The 23,468-nt window shown below is 36.2% G+C and overlaps 1 protein-coding gene across 2 annotated transcripts in view; it reads left to right on the top strand.

Moving 5' to 3' along the window:
• The first annotated feature begins 1,790 nt into the window (after nucleotides 1-1,790).
• The window catches only part of LOC141551318 (histone-arginine methyltransferase CARM1-like), a 246,792-nt gene continuing 225,114 nt past the window's right edge, over nucleotides 1,791-23,468 (top strand). The window contains exon 1 of one of the 2 annotated variants that reach the window (XM_074282826.1): nucleotides 1,791-2,289. In XM_074282826.1, coding sequence (XP_074138927.1) covers nucleotides 2,085-2,289 — 205 coding nt within the window. In that variant the 5' untranslated portion in view covers nucleotides 1,791-2,084. The remainder of the gene's footprint in view (nucleotides 2,290-23,468) is intronic. The other variant, XM_074282827.1, reaches the window with a different exon arrangement.

The raw sequence follows: 23,468 nt of genomic DNA, 5'->3' as shown, positions 1-23,468 counted from the left end.
GTCAAATGTGTTTTTTTTTTTTAACTTCTGTAGTTTTCATTTTTTTTACTTATTAATGAGAGTTCTTCACTAATTTTTGTTACAAATGATTTGATGGTTTGCAATTTTGAATGGGATTAAAATTAAGCTTTGATATAGTTCTAGTTAGATCTGTTTTATCAGGGACATTTAAACTGATTAACTTATTATTCATAGCATACTTGATGGGCTTTCACTGATGGGAGAAGAGGGCTCCATCTCTTATAAAAGTGTTGAACTTTGAATTTGATCTCTTTTCTGTATAATGGATTTCTGAATTCATTTACCATGAACTGTTAAATTGGGAGCCATTGGCTTGGAATAATTAGGGCATTTGCAGCAGAATAAAGTAGAATTTACCAAGGGAATTAACTGAGATGTCCCAGGAATATTGGGATTGCAAAAGTGGAGTATCCTTTCATTGCTGATAGATTGCCAATCATCCATCTTATGATTAAATCAGCATTGTGGAGATACCTAATTAGAGAAGATGCTTTGGAAACTTTGCCTCACTTGATCTGATTTGGAGTAATTCATTGACATTAAAATTCCTGCTTGTTCCCTGATGACATTTATGAAGATATCTTGTGAATACTGAATAATTGCTTCCAGATTTTGATACAAAGCCTTGTAAATCCAGTATGAAGTACCTGGCCATGACTGAAATGGTGAAGATGGAGAATTTGGTATTTTCCCTTTAATATGTTTTTAAGAAGTAAACGTTTCCCTTAACCACTTTTTGGACAATAATTTTTTTTTTCCTTCAATTTTGGGGAAGCAATCCTAGTTAAGTGACTTATCCAAGGTCACACAATTAATAAGTGTCTGAAGCAGGAATTTAATTGAGGTCCTCCTGACTCTCCAGGGATGGTGTGCTCTATTCATTGCATCACCAGCTGGCTCTCATAAATTTCTCTTTATATTTTTATACCCTGATTAGAAAAAGGCAAGTAGATCCAGCTGAGAGCTGTTATCAAGATATCCACATGGGTCCTTCTTCCTCTCTTTTTTTGGGCCTCGGGTTCTATGTAACAGAGCTTCCCTGAAGTTTTCTCCCTAGTTGTTGATACCAGAGGAGCTCCCTCTTTTTTTCTTCCCTTGGAGCATCACTCTGCTGATTTACCCAGAGACATTGGGGGTGAAGTAGCTAGAAGTGATCCCTTCTCCCTGGTAAATTATCCCTGCTCCCAAGGTCAGTTTGTCACCATCTACACCAGGCCTATCCCAGTATCCAGAATAGCTAGTACCCACCCTACCCACGGTCTCTTGAGAACCACCCAAGCCCTGACACATACACACACACCGCTTCTTTGTATACATTTTGTATTTCTTCATCTCTTCACAGGGTGTTTTTCCTAGTAGACAACAGAGATAAGATCCTTGAGGTTTGGGACTATTGGGGAATGTACCATTTTTGTGTCGGTATTCTCAAGCACCTGGCATGCTGCAGGTGCTTCATAATCGCTTGTTGAAATGAATTAAATTCACCTGAATTGAATGTGCTTCCAGGATTCTGCTCTGGGAACCAATGGGTCCATAAAAGATCTCTGACCTCCTTAGCTTTCCAAACCCCGCCCAGCTCTGGCCTGGGGCCTCTAATCACGGTCTGGCAGCGAGTGCAGCCCTAGTGAACAGCAGGTGTCACCCTTTTGCTTCCAACTAGAGTTCCCACCAGGTACTTGCCAAGCGCCCCTAGCCGGGCCCGAAGAGCGCTTCCCACCCGTGGCGTAGCGGCGTGCGGCGGGGGCACGTCTAAGTGTCCCCGTCCCCACGCGCGCGGAAGGACATCCACGTGGGCTGCTGTTTTCTTCCCGAAAAGGAGGGGCACGAGAGGCCTCGCTGGCCTGGAGATGCCAGAAGAAGCCGGGAGGCGTCCTGAATGCTGAATTGGTTCTTTGCCGCCCAGCTCCCGCGCTCTCTCTCCTTCTCCTCGGTCTTCGGCCTTCGAGCCCCAGACCCAGTTTTCCGCAGCAGTGCTGAGACGGGATCAGCGGCAGCCGCGGCCGCCGGAGCCCGGGGCCAGCAAGAGCTGAGGCTGTTTCTGCTGCAGCAAGTGCGCCCCGACCATGACTGCAGCAGCGGCCGCGGCTGTGGCGGCCGCTGATTCTGACCCGGACCCGGACCCACAGCCGCTGCGGTACCTCGTACAACTTCACTTCGTCAATGAGGAGCAGCTCCTGGATGGCCTGCAGCCCTCCCGCCGCAACTCGAAACCCCTCCTGCTGGAAGTGCATCTTGGAGAAGAAGATGCTGACTTGATGGTGACCGATGGTAAGTCGTAGGTGTCCTGACCTTTGGCCAGAACTTGAGATCCAGGCCAGCTGTCTGGAAAGCGAGAGTCAATATCGCTCCTGGAGTGGGGGATGGGGGGGACAAGACTAATGGAAGGGGCAGAGGTGGGCCAAGAAAAGTGTATGAAGTGAGATAGAAACAAGTGGGGGGAGGAAAGTCTGGGTGATTCATGATAACTCTTTGAAGGGCTGTCACCTACAGGACAGGTTAGACTTACTTGGTCTGCTTGGCCCCGATGGGCAGATCTAGGGACAATAAGTGGAAGACGCAATGTAACAGATTTAGGATGTAAAGAAAAGCTTCCTGAACAGTAAGACTGCCTTTGGAGTTAATGAGTTCTCCATTCCTGGGTATGGGAGAATGAGAAATGAAGGAGGGTCTTGGTAAAGAGGGCTTGGATTATCACCTGTTGGGGATGTTGGAGACAGAATTCTTATCTAGGGACAAGTTGAACTAGCACATCTCTCTGAAATCCCTTCCAAGTTGGTGGATCTTTGCTGCAGTCTAGCACAGGATGATTTGATCTAATTTCCTAAGAGATTTGATAAAGGAAAGAGGCTTTCTCCAGGATTCCACAAAGAAACAGAAGTGGAAGTGGATGGTGACTGAGGTCCTTTTGGACTTCTAGGCACAAATTCTGAAAGAAGGTAGGCTCCAGGAAGAACACTAGAGAATGGAAGAAGAGAGGGGGTCAATCACATCTTTAAGTCCTCGGAAAGTTTGGGTAGATACCAAACTTAAGAAATCATTCTACAGCTGCAATCTAGGGTTGAAGGTCAGTGAAATATGAAAGCCTATGAAAATTGATCAGCTGGCATTTAGTAAGTGTACGTAACAGTGGCAGGGAGGTAAGTGAGGTTTTGCCCTCTAGATGCCAGGCAAAACAAACCTTATTTGTAAAGTTCAGAAACTAGTGGAAGAGGGGATAAGAGTAGCTTGGTCCTTACTTGAGTTTTGGCTTCTGTCTCTTGGATCTGCTTTGGATTAATATGAAATTATTTCTCTGGCTAGTAGTAACCAAGAGGTAGGAAAAAACTGGGAAACACTAGGAAAAGACTGTCCTTGGATTATTTGGTTGTAATCTACTTTTCAGTTTGAACTACATTGAGTACCAAATGTATGAAGAATTCTTTGCTAGACTAAAAAAATCATTTCCTTTAAGAGCAGGGGGATAAGGAAAGATACCTGTCCTTTTGCATGGTTGTAGTCAACCAGGATTAGGATTATTAATAAGATCATGAGATAATTGATTTCGAGTTGGAAGTGACCTGAGGATTATTCGGTATATTCCCTTCCTCTCTGCTCTTTAAAGCAAATAAAGAAACTAAAGCACAGAAGAGTTAAGTGACTTGCTCAAAATCATACAGGCAGCATTAACAGAGTTAGGATTAAATCCTAGCTGATTTTTCCATCAAGGCAATGTCATCATACTATGCAAACTTAATTTCACTCTTGGAAAAGTTTACTAGTCGATCAATGGAATACTATAGATAAATTTGTCTTAATTTCAGCAAAACATTAAAAAAATTAATCATTCCATCCTTATGGATAAGCTGGAGAAGTGAAGGCTTTTTGATAGAACATTTAGATGAATTCAGAATTGGTAAAGGAAGGGTTAAATGGCCCACCCAAAAAATGGTATTTTATTCATGGTCTAGTGTCATCTTGAAAAGATGTAAGTGCTTCAGCAATCTGTCTTTGGCCTGAACCATTTAATGTTTTGGTCAGGACTTGAATTTGCAGCTGAGGTGAAAAACTTCTTTATAAATCTGTCTCATGATAATACCCAGTATTTCCTAGAAAACCTTAGAATTTGACTCTTATCATTCCCTAGAAGAACCTCGGCTCCAGTTAAGCCATCAGACTAACAGAATATTAAATATAAGACAATTTTTAGGAAATTTGACAGAAAACCCAAAGAAGTTGAACCTGAACAAATAAAGAATCAAAACAACTCTCCCTCTTGGGAGCTCCAACTTTGCAACTTTTCAGGAAGCTTAGTCAGCATAAAATGGATGAATACCATCCATAATTATCAAGAATCAGTGAGTTCTACCACCACACTTTTCTATTTTTTATTTTTTTTTTGGACTTAGAAGCATCCATTGACCTCAAAGAGTATACATTCACTAGCATGATTTACTACATTCATAATTAAGTAATTACAAAGTTGTTTCAAGAGAAAGGTGACTGGAGTGAAGGGGGCAGTAGAAACAATGCAGTGATTCAAGGCAATTTCAATAGACTTGGGATAGAAAATGCCAATCACATCCATTGAGAGAACTATGAGTTTGAACATGGGTCAAAGCATGGCATTTATTTGTTTGCTTGTTTTTTCTTATGTTTTCCCCCTTTGGGTCTGATTTTTTTTTTTTGTATAACATGACAAATACAGAAATGTTTTAAAATATTACATATATTTAACTATATCAAATTGCTTTCTATCTTGAGGGTAAAGGGAGGTAAGGAAGGAAGAAAAATTTAAAACACAAAGTTTTACAAAAATGAATATTATTTAGAAAAAAAATGCTAGTGGAGGAGGAAAGAACTAGTTAAGGATGTGGCATTTGAGATGTGCTTTGCAGAAACTGAGGGATGCTACCTTGAGAAAGGGAGGAAATCTATGTAAAATTTGGGGGACCATCTCTGAAAAGGCACTAAGTCAAGTAAAAGGAACTACCAGTAACAGTTTGTTTGGGGGGGGAGAAGAACTTGTGGAAGGGAATAATGTGAAATATTCCCATATTACTTGATTTTCTGTTACCCTTAATTGGTCCTCTACCTATGTGAAAAGCTACCTACTCTGACTTTTCTAAATTAAATGCTACCTTCACTCCTCCAGATCAAGTAAGTATCTCAAATTGCTTTCTGCTCCCATTGCTAAACAATTTCCAAGTGGGGTAGAAGATGTGACGTAATGGAAATGTGGAGAGATGGATATAGAAAATAACTTCTTCATGCCTTTCCTGGTACCTAGATAAGACAAGGCAGGAGGAGAGGTCAGGGAAAGGAGGAACGAGATACAAAAAAAAAAAAAGAAAAGAGTAGGAAATCATGAACCAAATAAATCTCCACTGTGTTCATTGGGAAACCTCATGATGAAGAGAGTAAACTTATAAGGAATAAGTTAAGAAACTGTTCTACATGACTAAGAGCATTTAGACTTAATTAAGAGACCTAGGTTCCAGTCTTCATACAATTTTGGCCAAGTCACTGTAATTTTCTATACCTCAAAATGGAAAAAGTGGAATAAACTATAGAGCCATAGATTTAGAGCTCCAAAAGATATATAGATAACTGTTCGTTAGCTAGTATATTCTTGAATTTGAAAAATGACTATCTATCAATATCTACTTGGGATTCATTGATCTTTTCCATCATTAGGAAATTAACCTAATAATGTTTCTTAATATAATCATAAATAATTAGTTTTAGAAGGATTTTTAACAATAATTTAATCCATCCCTTTCATTTTACAGTTGAGGAAACAGACTTAGAGAAAAAAGTTTCATAGATTATGGAACTAAAAGAGTCTCTAGATAATATTTAGGTGGCAGATCTTAGAGATGTGAACACAGTTCCACTTGATATGTGCTCTTAATCAAGTACTCTTAAATGAGTTAGGCTTGTGTTGAGCTACTGAAAATATCCCCTTCATGACACACAGAACATAGTTTTGAGACTGGTCTTGTCAATGGAATTTATTGGTGTGGTTTTTTTCTTTAATTGTGAGAATGAAATTAAATTAGCATCCAGGCCTTAACTCATAAATGATTTTTTTAATTCCCCCCACAAAAAAGTTAAGTGTCCTAGGAAGAATAGTGTTACCCTTTGTAAGAGTATATCTAAAATCTAGACTATTGGTGTAGATGACAGGCTTTTTTTTCTCTTATAAGGTAGCACAGGAAGCATAACTCCAGAAGGATGTAGAGCGGAGAATATGACAAAAATAGAATGTCTCTACATAGAGTAAGGCATATGGAAGAAAAATGGAGTGAAACTAAACAATAACTCTCTAAGCACGCCCATTTTTGATGCAGCACCTTCTGAAGCCCATTTTCTTCCTCTTAGATTGTTCATGATAACTCATCAGTTCCAGAGGTCTACCATAAAATCATATTTTGATGCTTCAGAGTATGGTAGTGACTGAAATTTTAAAAGCAATACCAGTAGAGTGGGAGCTCTTTCAGATCCCATTAAGCAGAAAAGGTTTCAAATAGGGGTCAGTGATAGAGTTCATTCTCTGTTATTTGAGCACCTGTCTGGCTAATGTCAGAGAGCTACTTGGGAGAAAAGGAGGAGAATTAGAAATGGCCTGGTCTAAGATGTAATGCTTGAGTTCGGCCTACTTTGCCACCAATTTGCCACCATCTGGTGGGCCACTTGGGGTTGATCTTTTGGACATAGTAACTCCTAAAGACCATATCAATAAAGAAGTGAAGAGGGGTAGCAATCTGCATCATTAGATGAAGTGTCTGAACTGAGAAAAAACACAGGATATCAAAAGAATGAATTAAAATGTGGTAGTAGCTAAATCTGCCTTATTTTAGAATTAACATCATCATCAACAAATAGCTCGTATTTATATAGCACTTACTATGTGTCAGGTACTGTGCTAAGCACTTTCACAAATATTATCTCAGCTGATTTTCAAAACAGTCCTGGAAGGTAGGTGCTATTATTATCTTTGCTTTATAATTGAGGAAACTGAGTCAGACAAAGGTTAAATAAATGAATTGCTCCACAGATTATAAATCTCTGAGGTTGGATTTCAACTTGACTTGCTGAATCTAGACCCAGCATTCTATTCACCATCTAGTTGCCGCCACCTATCTGTGAATAGTTTAGTGTAACAGCCCATCTTGGGGGAAGAGAAGGAAACATTTTCAGAACTTTGATTTGAATGATTTCAGTGATGAATCTTAATAAAATTTTGACATACATAAGATGGAGGGAGGAACAAGGTTATTGGGAATTTAGCCATAAGTAATGTTACCAAAAGCTGTAATAATGCATTATAGGAAATTACAAGCCTCGTAATGACATCTTTATCTCTAAAATATGCCAGTATTGTTATTATTATTATTATTATTATTTAAAATAACAGTATTAAGCTGTTATTAGATTTTTGTGGACTGTTTTATTATGTTAGAATATTTTATCACCAATTTAAAATCCCCTAAAGTTTTTTCTGAGTGTTTCTGAGAAATTACTTTAAATGCCCATGTATATTTATATATATATATATATGTATATAAATACAAACACATACATATATATGTATGTATATATCTGTGTGTATGTAGGCATGCATTTTGTCCAGATCTATGATTTTATGATACTGGAAATATATATGTATATATTTATCCAGGTCTGTGATTTTGATGATGCTAGAAATCCTGGTGTGTGGAAAGCCCATCTCCAAAGAAATATCAGTAATATCTATAATAGTCTTCTGAGGTTCCTGGAGGAATCTCAATATTTTTGAGATCATGTAGATATCTTTCATATTGAAAATATCAATCTTTAAGGACCGATCGATCTTGAAGGACCGATAAACTTTTAAAAAAAATAACTTTACAGGTAAACTTTACTTGTTTAAAAGGGTTTTAAAACCTTTGAAAATTTGACTGGCTTTTAGAAAGTATCCAAATTACTTATAACTTCCTCTAGTGCTTTAAGATTCACAAAATGCTTTTCATACCCTAACTTTTTGGAGGGGGGGGGGAGGAGACAGCATCAAATATGTAGAGTCTTCTCTATCCTGCTTCTTAAACATATTACCTGTGTGAGCTTGAACAAGTCAATGAAATTCAGTAGTTCCTTCTATAAAATGAGATTTCCAAGTCTCAATCTGATATGACTAATTGTTATGCTCATTTGACATGTCCTATATATCTAATATGAGATGTTACATATGTAACCTTTTATGTTACATATCTAAGAGGTTATAAATGTAACCTGAGAGGTTACAAAACACTTGCCTGTGGTCACACAGTCATTAAATGTATCAGTCAACAACCAGGTCTCTTGTACAGAGAAGGTTATATGGTAAGGTACAAAATGATCAGGTACAAAATATCCTGTCTCTGATGCTTACTGCTCTTGTGACTTCCCCGAGTCTCATTTTCCTCAGCTGTAAAATGAAGGGGTTAGACCAAATGGCATCGGAAGTACCTTTCAGCATGGATCTATTATCCTATAACTCTTCTTATTTGTATTCTCAACTTTGTTACTTTTTCTTGAGGGAACAGAAAATCTTTGAATTAAATTACAAGAATGTAATGAACGAAGGAAATGCATAGATAATAAAGTGTAATTATAATGATCTCAGTAGTGGGTTCCAGGAGATGTCAAGGATTGTGTTCTTCTAGTTGACAATAGTCATTTAGGTGGGTGTGAGAGGAAAACGTATTTTCTTGACATGAGTATTAGAGAATAAGTGTGATATGGTAACCCTGAACTTGGAAAGTCAGAATATTTTGCCCTACCACTTACTGAGTAACTTGGGGCAATTTGATTGACATGCCTTTGTGTCTTGAGATTATTTTACTTGTTTTGTTTTTCTCCTCCCCATAAAATGGGGTCAACAATACATGATATAATTCATAAGGATGTTGTGCTAATTAGTTCTATGAGAAATAGAATGGGAAAGTGTTTTGAAAACTGTATAGTGTTATGCAAATACAATGAATTAATAGACAGCAGATTTCTGCTGAAGCTTCTTCATATGCCTCATTAAGGGGCAAAGGTGCCCCTGTGTTCTTGAAGGATGTGCTAGCTGAGGGACAATTCTCTCAAGGTCTGCCAGTCTTGAAAACTTTTATGAGTTTGAAGCTTGGCAATGTCTGTTATCTGAAGAGCAGCTGAGTTAAACTGGAGAGGCTCATCACCCAAAGGTGATAAAATATGCAGCATAAAAGTTACTTTTGAGTCATTCTTTTAAGGTAAACAATTAATTGACTGGCTGTTCAGGAGAGGCAGTATAATACAAGGCAAGGCCCTTTAATTGGGGTGAGGGTAAGGGCCAAAGTTGGTTGGGAAGAGAGGGGAGACATATTGAAAGCCCCAAAGCCCCATGCTTTGAGATTAAGGGAAGAAGTAAAAAGAAAAACTCCAGTATGTGGGGGGAAGAACCTGGAACACCACAAGGTTACTGCTGAGGACCTGGACCTTGCTTTCTAAGAGTATTGGATGGAAAGGCTAGGATCTGGTCTGGGGAAAGGTCAGAAGGAACCATCAGGAAGTGGAATCTTCCTTTTGGGAAAAAACACATTTTCTTTCTAACTAGGGGCTGAAAGTCCTTTATTTTTATTGCTGTGGCCCTCTAAATTTGGATGTTCTGAGGCCAAGCCTTAGTTGCCCATCATAAACATTTATCAAGTATCTACTATGTTTCAGGTACTGTGTTAAGTATTGGAGATACCAAAAGGTAAAAAATATCCTCTGAACTTATAATATAAGGAGGGAGACTACATGCAAACACACTTCTACAAAGCAAGTCATATACAAGATAAATGGAAAATAATTAATAGAAAACACTGGAATTAAGAGGAGTTAGGGAAGGCTTCCAGTAAAAGCTGGAATTTTAGTTGAGTCTTGAAGGAAACCAGGGAGGTCATTCTAAGAATGAGAGAAGGTTTGTAAAAATTCTGGAGCTGAGTGATGAAGTGAGATCCACATGGAAGAGCCAGGAAGCCAGAGAGTGTTTATTAAGTAAATTGTAAAAAGACTGGAAAGGTAGAAGGGAGCCAGATTATGAAAGGCTTTAAATGCTAAACAAACATTTTGTATTTGATACTGATGGTAATAAGAAGCCATTAGAGTTTATTGGGTATGGAGAATGACATGGTCAGACTTTTTTTTTTTTTTTTATCATGTAAGTGATTAAATAGAGGATGGATTGTAGTCAGAAGATACTTGAGGCAAGGTAGCCGATGGAAAGATATGTATTAATCTAGATCATGTTTGAGGAAGAGGAGGCAGGGTAGTCTATTTTTGCTAACCTCTAACTGAAATTTAGTATTTCTTTTAATTATTTAACAGCATTCTTCTGAAAAGAGGTCCATTGACTTTATCAGACTGTGGGAGTTGGGCATGAGTGACCCCAATTCTAGAACCTTAGCAGTAAAGAAGAAGAGAATCTTAGGCTGGTAACTGCCTTATTTTCCCAGGAAAAGGCATTTTCCTTAGTGTGTTCTGACTGGCCTTTATCTCTCTTTTTAAAAATTAATTTTATAATTATAACATTTTTTGACAGTACATATGCATAGGTAATTTTTTACAACATTATCCCTTGTACTCCCTTCTGTTCTGAATTTTCCCCTCCTTCCCTCCACCCCCTCCCCTAGATAACATGGCCTTTATCTTATAGTTCTTTTTTTCCCCATGGATGCTAAAAATATTGCACCTACCTTGAGTTGTAAGATTGAAAATATTGAGTCATACTTGAGGAGGAAGAAGTAAAGAGTAAGAGATTATTTTAATTGATGTAAATAAATATTATTTAAATTTAGATTATAAATTAACTCTGCTTTACTTCTTCAGTGAGTATAGGAGAAAGGTTGGAGCATATGCATAAGTGTGTGTGTGTGTGTGTGTGTGTGTGTGTGTGTGTGTGTGTGTGTGTGTGTATAAAGACAGAGACAGAAAGATAGCAAATGCCCTGATTGAGATATTGAGGAGTAAAAAGAAAAAAAAAATTGGGGATAACAAAGGGAAAACTGATTAATCAAAAAGACAAGCATGCATAAATAATCTCTCACTGTAAAGGTTACTTGTCAAGTCTGGCATTGATTTTGTGATTAATGCATAACAAAGATGATAGTTTTCTGTCCTAGAAGTCACACTTGGCAGAGGACAACATCCTAAAGAATAGTTAGGAAGTATACGATCCTCTCTCCAATGTTTTTCTCTAGCCTTTCTCCATTCTTGCAAAAAACCTTTGACCTATGTGACCATTCTACTTCCTGTGATTCTCTTTTGTTATTGTACTAGTTGTTAAGCCATGTCTTTGCCCATGGGAGTTTCTTTAGCAAAAGTACTGGAGTGGTTTGTCATTTGTTTCTCCAATGTTTTCCCATTTTACAGATGAGGAACTGGGGTAAATAGGGCTTAAATGATTCAACCAGGGTCACACAGATGCAAATGTCTGAGGCTGAATTTGAATTCAGATCTTCCCGACTTCAGGCCTGATCCACTGTACCACTTAGCTGCCTACTTCTCTTACTTTCAAGATAAAATAGCAATTTCTCATGCTGAGAAAAAACTTTGAAAATTTCATTCCAGTATATCTCCTCAGGTTTATTTCCCATCATTTTCCTTCACATACTCTTCATTCTAGCTAAATAGCTGTGCTGAGTCTTTACCAAATACAGCATTTCACTCTGTGCCTTCATATAGGTGACTTTCCATAATTGGAACATACTTCTTCCTTACCTAGATCTTTTAGAATGCTTATGGTTCAGTTCAGTTCTTCCTACATGAAACATATCCTGGTCTTAGTTGTTAGTTATTTGCTTTCTTCTCGAATTATTTTATCCTTATATAACAGTTGCTCTGTATGGACTCGCCACACCAACAAGCACCAGCAGTGGCAGGTTGGCTCCCCAGTGGGACAGCTGTTATTACTTTCAGAATTCTAGATCTAATCCTATAAGTAGTTGGCCTCCTAACCTACAGCATACTGATATGCGTTCTTTTAATTACTTAACTAGTAGACTTAGTTCTTTAGCAAAGTCATTTAATAAAAGGTAAAGTAAATAGTACTTTAAGGAAAAAGCATTTCCCCCCCTAAAAATACCTGGGCACATTTTTTTTACCAACAAATAGACTTAATAGAGGTAGGGAGATAGAATATGCATCATCTTAAATGACAATGCTAGTCAAGCCAATATAAAAAGGATTCATGTGGCCAAGGCAATTCAAGGCAACTTTAGATCAGCTTGGCATCAATGCTCCTTCCTTCTCTGGAGAGTCTCATGAAGTTCAATGTGTGACAGAGTAGAGACAGACAAATTTGTAGCTCCACTGAGCTGTCTCTTTGAAGGAAACTTTCTTGGCTGTGGTGCCAAATACATCTTTTGGGGCTTGCTCTTTGATGACAACTGCAGTTTTTTCAACATTTTCAAACCCTAGCTTGGCTAGATGGTACTTAGCTCTTTCAACATAGACAACAACCCTTGAACTAGATTTGGCAGAAGGCTCTTTGAGCATCAGATCTGAGCTTTGTTACCTGTTGGCATAAGATAAGAGAGAGCTGGGCTCCCATTTGCTAACTCTTCCTAGTTAAGAGCAATTCTCTTTAGGAAGTCACTCTACCATCTGTGATCCATCACCATGCAAACATCCCAGTCTCTGGTTAAAGCTTTATATAGATGAAAGGTGAAAGACAGAAGTATAAATATAGTCTGTGCTCTAGAAGTAAGTCCGGTGTCTTTTTTTTTAATAATAGCTTTTTATTTTCAAATACATGCAAAGATAGTTTTCAACATTTACTCTTGCAAAACCTTGTTCCAATTTTTTCTCCCTCCTTTCCCCTTCCCCCCTCCCCTAGATAGGATGTAATCCAACATAAGTTAAATGTACAATTCTTCTAAACATATTTCCACATTTATCATGTGCACAAGAAAAATCAGATCAAAAAGGGAAAAAAGTGAGAGAGGAAAAAATTAAGCAAACAACAACAAAAAGGTGAAAATACTATTCTGTGGTCCACATTTAGATCCCATAGTCTTCTTTCTGGATTCAGATGACTCTCTCCATCACAAGTCTATTGGAATTGGCCTGAATCACCTCATTGTTGAAAACAGTTGATCATCACATAGTGTTGTTGCTGTGCACAGTGTTCTTTTTGTTCTAGTCACTTCACTTGGCATCAGTTCATGTAAGTATCTCCAGGCCTTTCTGAAATCATCTTGCTGAATTTTATAGAACAATAATATTCTATTACATTCATATACCATAAAACTTATTCAGTCATCCCCCAATTGATGACCATCCATTTAGTTTCCAGTTCCTTTCCACTACAAAAAAAAATGGCTGCTATAAACATTTTTGCACATGTGGGTCCTTTTTCCTTTTTTATTACTTTGGAATTCAGATCCAGTAGATACATTGATGAATCAAAGAGTATGTACACTTTGATAGCCCCTTGGGTATAGTTCCAAATTTATCTCCAGAATGGTTGGCTCAGTTCACAACCCCACCAACAATGTATTAGTGCCTCTGTTTTCCTACATCCCCTCCAACATTTATCTTAATCTTTTCCTGTCACTTTAGCTATTCCAAGAGAAGTATAGTGGTACCCCAGAGTTGTCTTAATTTGCATTTCTCTAATCAATGGTGATTTAGAGTATTTTTTTCAAATGTGAAGTCCAATATCTTATCTGTTCTTCATATGCAACTGGCCTTGGCCTCATTCAAAGGTTTGGAATGTTTCTTTTGCATCTGAAAGGGCTTCCTTTTATATTTGTACATGTACCTACATCTTGTCCTCAGTATGGAGTCCAAAAAGAATGTTCTCTATCATGTAAAAATGAGAAAACAAAATAAAAATTAGAGAAGCCATATATCCTCCTCTACCTCCAGCAGCCTTTAAACAAATTTAATAAGCACTATTTCTTTTTAGTAATTTATTATCCAAAAGTAATTTTTGTTTAGGAATTTGATGGGGAAGGGGAAAACCTGAAAACATTTTCTATAGGAAAATGTTTATGTGCCTTCAAGAGCAGTGATTCTTAACCAGGGTTCATAAACTCAAATGAACAAAAGGTATATATTTTAATAAAAGTGGCTCTTTTTATAATTCTAATGTTTTATTTTATGCATGTAAAGTCATTATTCTGAGAAATATATTCTGAAGATAAGTCTGCAATAGATTTTGCCAAATGGCTAATGGGGTTCATGATACAAAAATGGTTGAGAACCCCACTTTAAGTGTACAGAGGAAGACGAAAATAGGGCTAAAGAAGAAATAGATACTAGTGTGGAAAGAGCATAGTAATTGTATTTGGAGAACCAGAATTCTTATTCTAGGTGCCATGCTTTGTTTTGTTTTTCTGAAACCATCCTCCTCATTTCTTATAGTACAATAATACTTTATCATAATTGTATGCCACAACTTGTTCAGCCACTCTACAATTGATGAGCGTCTCTGTCTCTGTGTCTGTCTCTTTTCAGTTATGCTTTTGACAACTGTAACAGATTTGCCAATAAATAATAATAATGATTTACATTTCTATCATACACTGCAATTAAAACATACTTTTAAGGTTTTGTTATAGAGAGTAAGCCTAATTTCATACATCTTTTCTTTAGCTGGATTAAACCTTCCAGATTAAGAAAGCATAAAAGTAACTTAAGGACTTAATGTGATTACTCTTCTGTCTCGACTGAAGATACATGCTTTTATTGTGAGAAAAGCCACAACCTTTTCCAAAGTTAAAAATAAAAAGGACATCTCTTGAATTAAGAGGAAATGTGAAAAACCTTTTTCTATGTGATTTTGCCATGGATATGGTAACAGATTCTATTTAAAATAATGAAATTATCAATAGAAAACAGACAATTAAATTGAGATGGGTTTCTCTTATAACTAAGTTTCTCTGATCAGTTTTAGACAATTGATAAAATTCACAAGTCCAGTTTGAGTAAGTAACTACTGGAAAGCCACTCAGGCTTATGATATTTTCATGGTCAAGTAGGAGATTATGTGAATTTGTTTAATGCATAGAACTCTGGACCTACATAGAGCTAGCCATAAATTGCTTTTTTTTCCTCCTATAATACAAACACTCTGAAGATAGGGGCTTTTTCAGGATTGTTTTAATATCTCTAGCATCACAGTTCAAATCACATCATAGATTCTTACTTGCTCTGTGATTCTGAACAAGATATTAACATACTTTCCTGCCTCAGGTTCCTCATCTTAAAATGTGAGATAAGGCACCTATCTCCCAGACTTGTTGGAATAAATAAAATATATTTTTAAAAAAACTTTTCAAACCTCAGAGTTATTTAAATAGCAGATGTTGTTATTCTTCTCATATAGCATTTCATCTCCTTTCTCCTTGATAATTGTAATGCACTTCCTCTCTACCTCTAACAATTAAAATCTCTAATTCTATCAGATCTCAGTTCAAGTGCTATCTCTTATCTTTCCTGATTTCTACCTCCCCTTGCTTAGCTGCTAGTGCTACCTCCATGTTATTTGATATTTATTTTGTGTTTATTTGTATGTGTATCTGTTGTTTCCTGAAACAATGTAAGCTCTTTGAAGACAGAAAAATTTTAGTATTATTTTGTAGTATTAGCACATAACAGAATAATTAATAATTGTTGATTGATTTGATAGTTTTCAAATTATTTTGAACCAAGAATTAAATCACTACATGATCTAATTGTGTTTTATCATTTTAAAATATGACATTTCCACATATCTGGTTAAGCAATGGATTTATTCAGCTTTTGTCTTGTTTGACCTTTTAGGGGGAAAAAACCTAATGTTCTCACACATAAAGTATAATTTTATATTTTATATATATATATATATATATATATGTTATATATATATATTATATATGTGAGATATACTATAACATAGTATATCTCACATATATAATATAAAGTATAATATAGTTCTTAATTGGAAATTTATGTTCCTCTAAGAATTTATGCATATGTATTATTTTTTCTTCCATGGTGGATAATACCCTTGTACGTTTTTGTTGTTGATTATTACCATTGTGTCTGAGTCTTTTGTGACCCCATTTAGCGTTTTCTTTGGCAAAGACACTGGGATAGTTTACCATTTACTTCTCCAGCTCATTTTATAGATGAGAAATCATAGCAAGCAGGGTTATGTGACTTGTCCAGGGTCACAATTAAGTGTCTGAAGCTGAATTTGTTATTTAAAAAAAAAAAGCTCATCTTCTGATTTTAAGCCTGGCACTCTATCCACCATGCCACCTACTGCCACATTTCCTTATACATACAAATAGTAAATGATATGAAATTTACATTCTTGATCTTCTTATCTTTGTGGAAAAACAAATGATAATACAATGATCCAAAGATGTGTAATAATAATGAAGGAAAAGTAAGAGCATAGACCTGGCTATTTGGCAATTCCCTGAAAAATTAATCTGGTGATATAAATTAAGATTAGATGACATTATTTTTGAAGATTTTATTATTACTCTTTCTCTCTGGTTTAGATAATATAATCCCCTTAATGAATAATTGAATTGGTTGAAATCCCAAAGATTAGCTAGTCCAAACAATAGTGTCCCTGGCTTGGTCATTGTCATTTCAAATCATTCAATTTTTTTGTTATTCTGTTTATTTAAATTGTTGTACTCATTGCATCACTACATATGTTGTTTTTCTGCTTCTGCATATTTCATTTTGCACTAGCTTTTTAATATGTATTTTTCATGCTTAAAGCAACATTTTAAGACTATTAGTTACAGGTGTTGCCTATGGATGTATTTGCCATGCTGGCAGTTCATCACATGCAGAGAGGAATAAAATAAATCAATAAATAGATGTGTTATATGTGTATTTGAATGTGTGTGTTTTCAAAATCTTTTCTCCATTGCCCCATTCTTATCCCTAGACCAATTACAATTCCTTCCCATTGTATATTGCAAAGTTGTGATTTTAGAAATATAAAATGTCATCTCTGTCAAACTTCATTTCAGAAACTTCTATAAAATTCTTTCCAAGATCCTATGTTAGGTACTAATGATGCAAAAATAGTCCGTTGCCCTCAAGGTGCTTATATGCTACCAGGAAAGAAACAGCATGCACATAACAAAATAACCACAAGCTAATTTAAGGAGGAACAGAACTTAATGGGAAGGGTCAGATGTAGAAGATGATATTCTGAGCGAAGTGTTAAAGGAATTTGGTGATTCTAAGAGATAGAGATAAGGAGAAGGTACATTTCAAATATAGCTCATGCAAGGAGGAGGAAGCAAGAAGTGCTATGATTACAAAAACCACTATTGGCTTATTTAGATGACATGTAGATTAAGTGAATGGGGAATGATGTGAGACAAGCATGGAGAAGTAAGTTGGAACCAGGCTATGGAGGGATCATGTGAAATACCTAAGTGTTGTAGTGGTTAGAATGCTAAATTTGTAGTCAGGAAGACTTAATTGAAATTCAGAATTGATTGTTCTTCATGCTCAAAAAGAACCAAAATGATATCACTATGTCAGAATCAATGTACTATGTGTCAGACTATGGGAGATCAGGCCACTTCTCCTGGAGGTATTGAATAGCAAACATCATCTTGATAATTCCACTACAGGTCAGATACAAACAGTCCATATGAATATTTTGAATGGAGATGTCACTAAATTTGACATCTCTAAATCTCACGATTCTTTGGAATTACTGAAATTATGCTTTGCTCATAGAACACAAAGTCTTTTTTAATGCAAGAACACAATTTTAGGTTGTCCTGTGCCATTGTCTCATGTTTCACAAATGATTCCAAAGTTCTTCAGAAAGTACTTTGAGAATGTACTTTTATAATTTCTTCTGCCCTCTGTGTGAGAGCTTACCTTGTAAGAGTTCTCCACAAAGTCTTTTAAGCACACTTACATTTGACACTTGAATTATGTAGCCAACCTATGCAGTAGTGGTCTCTTCAGGAGAATTTCAATGAGTTGGCAGTTCAATTCAAAAAAGAATCCGTGTTGGATGCCTTATATTGCGAAGGGATCTTCAGACTTTTTCTAAGATTATTCAAACTGTCCAGATTTGGTTGGCTCTTCTTGGAAGTTTGGCTAGAAAGTGATTGTCATCTACCTAAATTATACAGTTAATGGCTTCAGCTGTGGTTGGTAATGGTCTCTTCAGAACACTACAGAAGTTATCAGCTCATTCTCCAGGATTATGTCCCCATTCGCTGATCAGTGTGACTCTATCAACTCTATCATGCACCATAGGTCTTTGGCCTATAAATAGTCTTCAGAATATCCTGAAAACTCTTTGTATTGTTACCATCAGCATAAAACTGAGTTTCATTTGTCTTCTTACTGAGCAAGGAATTCTCTAAGTTTTGCTTGCACTTTTTTTTAAAATGGCTTTTTATTTTCAAAATATATGAAAAGATAGTTTTCAGCATTCACCCTTGCAAAATCTTGTGTTCCAAATTTTTCCCTCCCTTCCTCCCACCCCTTCTCTTAAACAGCATGTAATTCAATATAAGAATACATATGCAGTTTTTCTGTATGTATTTCCACATTTATCATGCTGCACAAGAAAAATCTGATCAAAAAGGAAAAAAAAATAGAGATAAAAAGCAAGTAAACAACAACAAAAAAGGTTGTGCTTTACTTTTGATGGAGTTAATCTGTGTGTTTCTTGTTTTTCATTTAGCAGTTTCTGAATTTCCCCATCATTTTCATCAAACCAATCTTGATGTTTGAGTGGTTTAGCCCAGATGAATGAATATAGTGCTATACATAAAATGTCTGAAAGCTGCCCACTACTATTCTGTTACAACTATTGTTGGCAACCATGTTAGCAACAAACTGTTCGTGTATGCAGAAGCATTCTAATCTGGTAACATCAAGTCTTCTGGTACTCATCTTGCCTTGAGACTATTGCTTTTTTAAAATGTAAATGTTTAGGTTTGATAGCCTGTCTATGATCCTTCCAACACTCTGTGCTATACATAGCCTTTATCTCACATCTGTCTTTTTCCTCTCCTTACAAGGACAGAGTCTATTTAAATGCCAATGTTTAGTGTTAGATGCATTCACAAAGTTTTATTATGTTTAGGTAAAATGCAAGACAGTGATGGTGAGAAGTTCACAAGATGCACAAATCTTTAGTAGTAAGAGACTAGTGTTAATGTTATTTCTAACTCCATTCCTCGTATTTTCTGCTATATCTTATAATCTATGCCTCTTCTGACATTAATCATCCAGAATTATGAGTTTATCCTTTTTCAGCATGTTGATGATGATCTCTAGATCTTCATAAAATTTTTCTTTGACCTCATCAGTGTTCATCATAGTGAAAACATATGCACTGATGAGAGTGACATGGTAATTTCCTGTAAGTGTAGATACAAATGCCAGGAGCCTGTCATTTATTCCTTTTGGTAACCATAAGGTTTGTTGATTAGATTAGATTGAGAAGTCTATGCCAGCTTCACACCTCTTTTCATCACAGTGACCACTTCCAAAAAAATATTTATCCAGCTATCATTTTGGTAAGCTGGCCTTCGTATGTTAGTCCTTTTTCACTAAGGGATTCTGTGTGGATGCTTAGCTACTAAGTTCCCTTGCAACTAGAGTTGCTTATATGTCAGGTCAATTGGATTTCATATTTTACACAAACATGCACATATTCCATGTACTCATGGTGAGTAAAATCAATTTTACAAAAGTTTTACACTTTTTTGTGTTTTGACTCCAGGGTAGGAGCACTAACCTTCTAGGATTGTTTTGAGGACAAAGATAATTTTTGTAAAGCTCTTAGCAAACTTTAAAGTAACATAAGTACTAGCTATTATTATAGATAAGGAACCAAAATTATGAAAATAAAAAAATGGAACCATAGATTTAGAGCTAGAGGATTATCTTAGAAATATAATACTATCCAACTTCCTTATTTTCATATGAATGAATTGGGGAAAAGAAAAGAAATTATTTAACTGAGATCACATAGATAGGAAGAAAGATGGAGTTTGAATTTAAGCCCTCTGATTCCAAGTCCATTACCTTCAAGAATTGTTGTAGTCTATTTAGCCCAGAAGACCTCAAAAACCATTGAGAGAGGGGGAGTAACAGTCTTTTCTGAAGAACAGAAAGAATAACTGAAGGGAGAGCAAGAGAATAGAACCTTCAAAAAATTAGCACCATTACCATTAGCATGATTAGACTTGGGTCAAGTGTTATAGTCATTTCTTATGAAGAATTAATTCAGCTGGGCATTGCCTACTGGTTGTTATATCTCAGCTAGGTACAGCAGTACAAATAGCATTAAATCCTAATGAGCCTGAGAATCCAAGACCTTGGAGAATGCTGGATTGGCAGGTCTTTGCCTGCCTATAAAACATCATAATCTTTCTAGTGAGGGTAAGGTATATGCTAGGCATATACAGTGGCAAGATCTTCATGAAGAAATCCGGATATGAAAGGATCCTACATGGACAAATTCTTCATCACTTATTAGGTCATGAAAAACAAGTGGTATTAGATCAGAGCCATTCAGTCCTCTTGTCTCAACCTCCTCAGGTGATCAAGATTTCAACTACAAAAGCAGAATTTTCTTTTTTCTTTTTTTTTAAAGTCTGAGTGAAAACTTCACCTTAAAACAAGAAAATCAATTCATATATCTTATAGAAGGTCCATTTTAATAGCAAAATCTAATTTCTTCTTTCTTGATTTCTTTCCTCAATAAGATTCTATCACTTTATGCTTTTAAAAAGTTTGCCGCATGTATTAAGTGAAGTGTCATTTAGCAAAGGTAAATTGTTTGACTACCTACCCTGTGATAGCACAGCATGGCATTTAATCTGGTTGAGGACCTTAATTTGAACTATCAGAATAGTTTTCTACAATTGAAATACATCATATCATTAACCATGACAGCATTTCCTCCCACCACTTCTTTTTCAGTGCCAGTTAGTTCTCAAATCGGCTTGCAATGGCCAGATTTCCCTTCAGTCAAGTGAATTTCATAGTCATCTGGCAGGATAGAAAGATCTACTTCTATGTTGGAAAAACATTGAATTCCTAAGGGGAGGAGCCAAAAGAGGTCATTCCAGTAAGATTATAATGAATGTATGGTATAGGGAGGCCATCTGATGGGGTAACTGTGAAGGAAAAAACCTGTTGTAAGAATGTTTAATTTTCTAGCAAGCAAACAGATGGAAATCAAGATGTGAGACATACTTACATTGTTATATTTTGGACATTTTACATAAAATACACCTGCTACTTTCTCAAAGCATCTAATGATGAACAATATGAAAAGATACAATGTTCTTCAAACATGTTCTTTCCTACCTCCTTACCTTTGTTTTTGATGCTGAAACATGCCTCTGTCTTTCTGCTTCTTATTCCTACCTATTCTTTAAAGCCAAATATTCCATTGAACTCTTCTCTTCTTGAACATATCTGATCAGTTTTCGTGTAACACTTGAGTTTTTACCTTTCTCTACTACTTTGTTGAATATATAGATATTTTTGTCTATCCTATGTTTCTAATGGACTGGTTATCTCTGTAAAGGTATAAAAACTTTAAACTTTGCTAAAATCTGGCATAATGCTTCATATACAATAAGTACTAGAAATTTAATGAATGGAGAAAAGGAAAATAATTCATTACCACCTCATATAAATATGTATAAAACTGCTCCTTGATTTTAAAAAGGGAGTTCCTTCCACACTTTATAACTAATGGATTTAATTCATAGTATTTTAGAGTTGAAAATGACCCATAAGTAAAGTGAATTCAAAATGGGTTTAAACAATGTTTTGAATGGATCATAAAAGTCAGAGAGAAGATTAAAAGCTAGATTTTCCAACATTAAATCTACTTCTTCCACTATATTAAATTCCTTCCCAGTGATAACTACTTCATCTTTGGCTGGGACTAAATTCTCTTATTGTTCATCTCCTCAAATATTCTTCCACAGAAAGCTCAAACTCATTATATCCAAAGTGATTTTGAAATCTATCTTTAGCTAAGGGATTAGTAATACTTGCTGATTAGATCAGACTCCTTCATCCAGGGGCAGGGATATACACAATCAGGAAAACTCTGAAATTAGCTTTGTTCTTGAGGCCTAAAATAAACACGTTTATAAAAGTCATCTCCTTTGTCCATCTCGTATAAAATGACACATCTAAAATCTGCAAGTTGCCTAAAAGCAATTATTTGCCTAGTCTAAGGTGATTCTCTGTTGTTTGATAAGTCTCTCTTGTACCTGGCCAAAGAAGGAGCTCCAGAATTAATGAAGTTGTGTGTGTGTGTGTGTGTGTGTGTGTGTGTGTGTGTGTGTGTGTGTGTGTTTTGAACCATCTTTTTACAACATGAAAAATAACTATGTACAAATAAGAGACAATATAATTTGAAAATAATAGACAAGAGACAAGGCACTAGCATTGATGACTAAAGGCATTTTGCATAAGGTAGGACATTAGTTGAGACTTAAAGGGAGGCAAGGGAAAATGGGGGGGGGTGAGTGGTCCAGGTTCAGAGGACAATAAAGGAGATGGAAAGTCTTATATAAGGAGGCCAGTGTCGCTAAATCAGAGTATGTTGGATGGTATGAGGAAGAAAACACTGGAAGAGCCAGGTAATAGAGAACTTAAAAAGCCAGACAGAGTATTTTATAGTTCATTCTGGAGGTGATAGGAAACCATTTAGATTTGGTCAAATGGAGAGTTGAAGTGATCATACTTGTACTATAGAAAGATCACTTTGATAGCTGAGTGGAGGATGAATTCAAGTGGGGAGAGATTTGAGCCAAGCAGACCAATCAGCAAGCTATTATTGCAGTAGTTGAGGTGTGAGGTAATGAAAGCCTGCAGCAGGATGAAACTTGTCAGGGGACAGAAGGGGGCATATACAATAGCTGTTTTGAAGATAGAAATTTCAGAATTTCACAATAGATTGAAAATGGGTAGGGTGACACAGAGGAATGAAAAATCATATCTAAACTGTAAGGCTGGGTGATTGGAAGTATGGTGGTATCCTCCACAGTAATACAGGAATTGGGAAGAAGAGAGGGTTTGGATAGAGGAAATATGTTTAGTTTTAAGATATCTGTTGTGTATCTAATTTGAGATCTACACAGTTGGAACTGTAAGGTCAGCAGAGAGATTATGGTAGGATAAAAAGATTTGAGAATCATCCCTAAAAAAATTATTGAATCTATATGAACTGATGAGACCATTAGGTAAAACAGTATAAAAGAAAGAGAAGAGGGCCCAGAACAGAGTCTTGGAGAATACCTGTAATTAGTAGGCATGATCTGAATGAATGTGAAGCAAAAGAGACCAAGAAGTGATCTGGCAGGATGGAAGAAAACCAAGATTCAGTAGTGTCATATAATACCAAGAAGAAAGTGATTTTGATAGCCTTAAAGGTTTCAGAGAAGTCATGAGGAATGAGAAAAAGCCAT

Source organism: Sminthopsis crassicaudata, chromosome 1 (genome assembly GCF_048593235.1).
Source record: "Sminthopsis crassicaudata isolate SCR6 chromosome 1, ASM4859323v1, whole genome shotgun sequence".
NCBI lineage: Eukaryota > Metazoa > Chordata > Mammalia > Dasyuromorphia > Dasyuridae > Sminthopsis > Sminthopsis crassicaudata.
The sequence above is the reverse complement of the archived record's forward strand: the minus strand, read 5'-3'. Positions and strand labels throughout refer to the sequence as shown.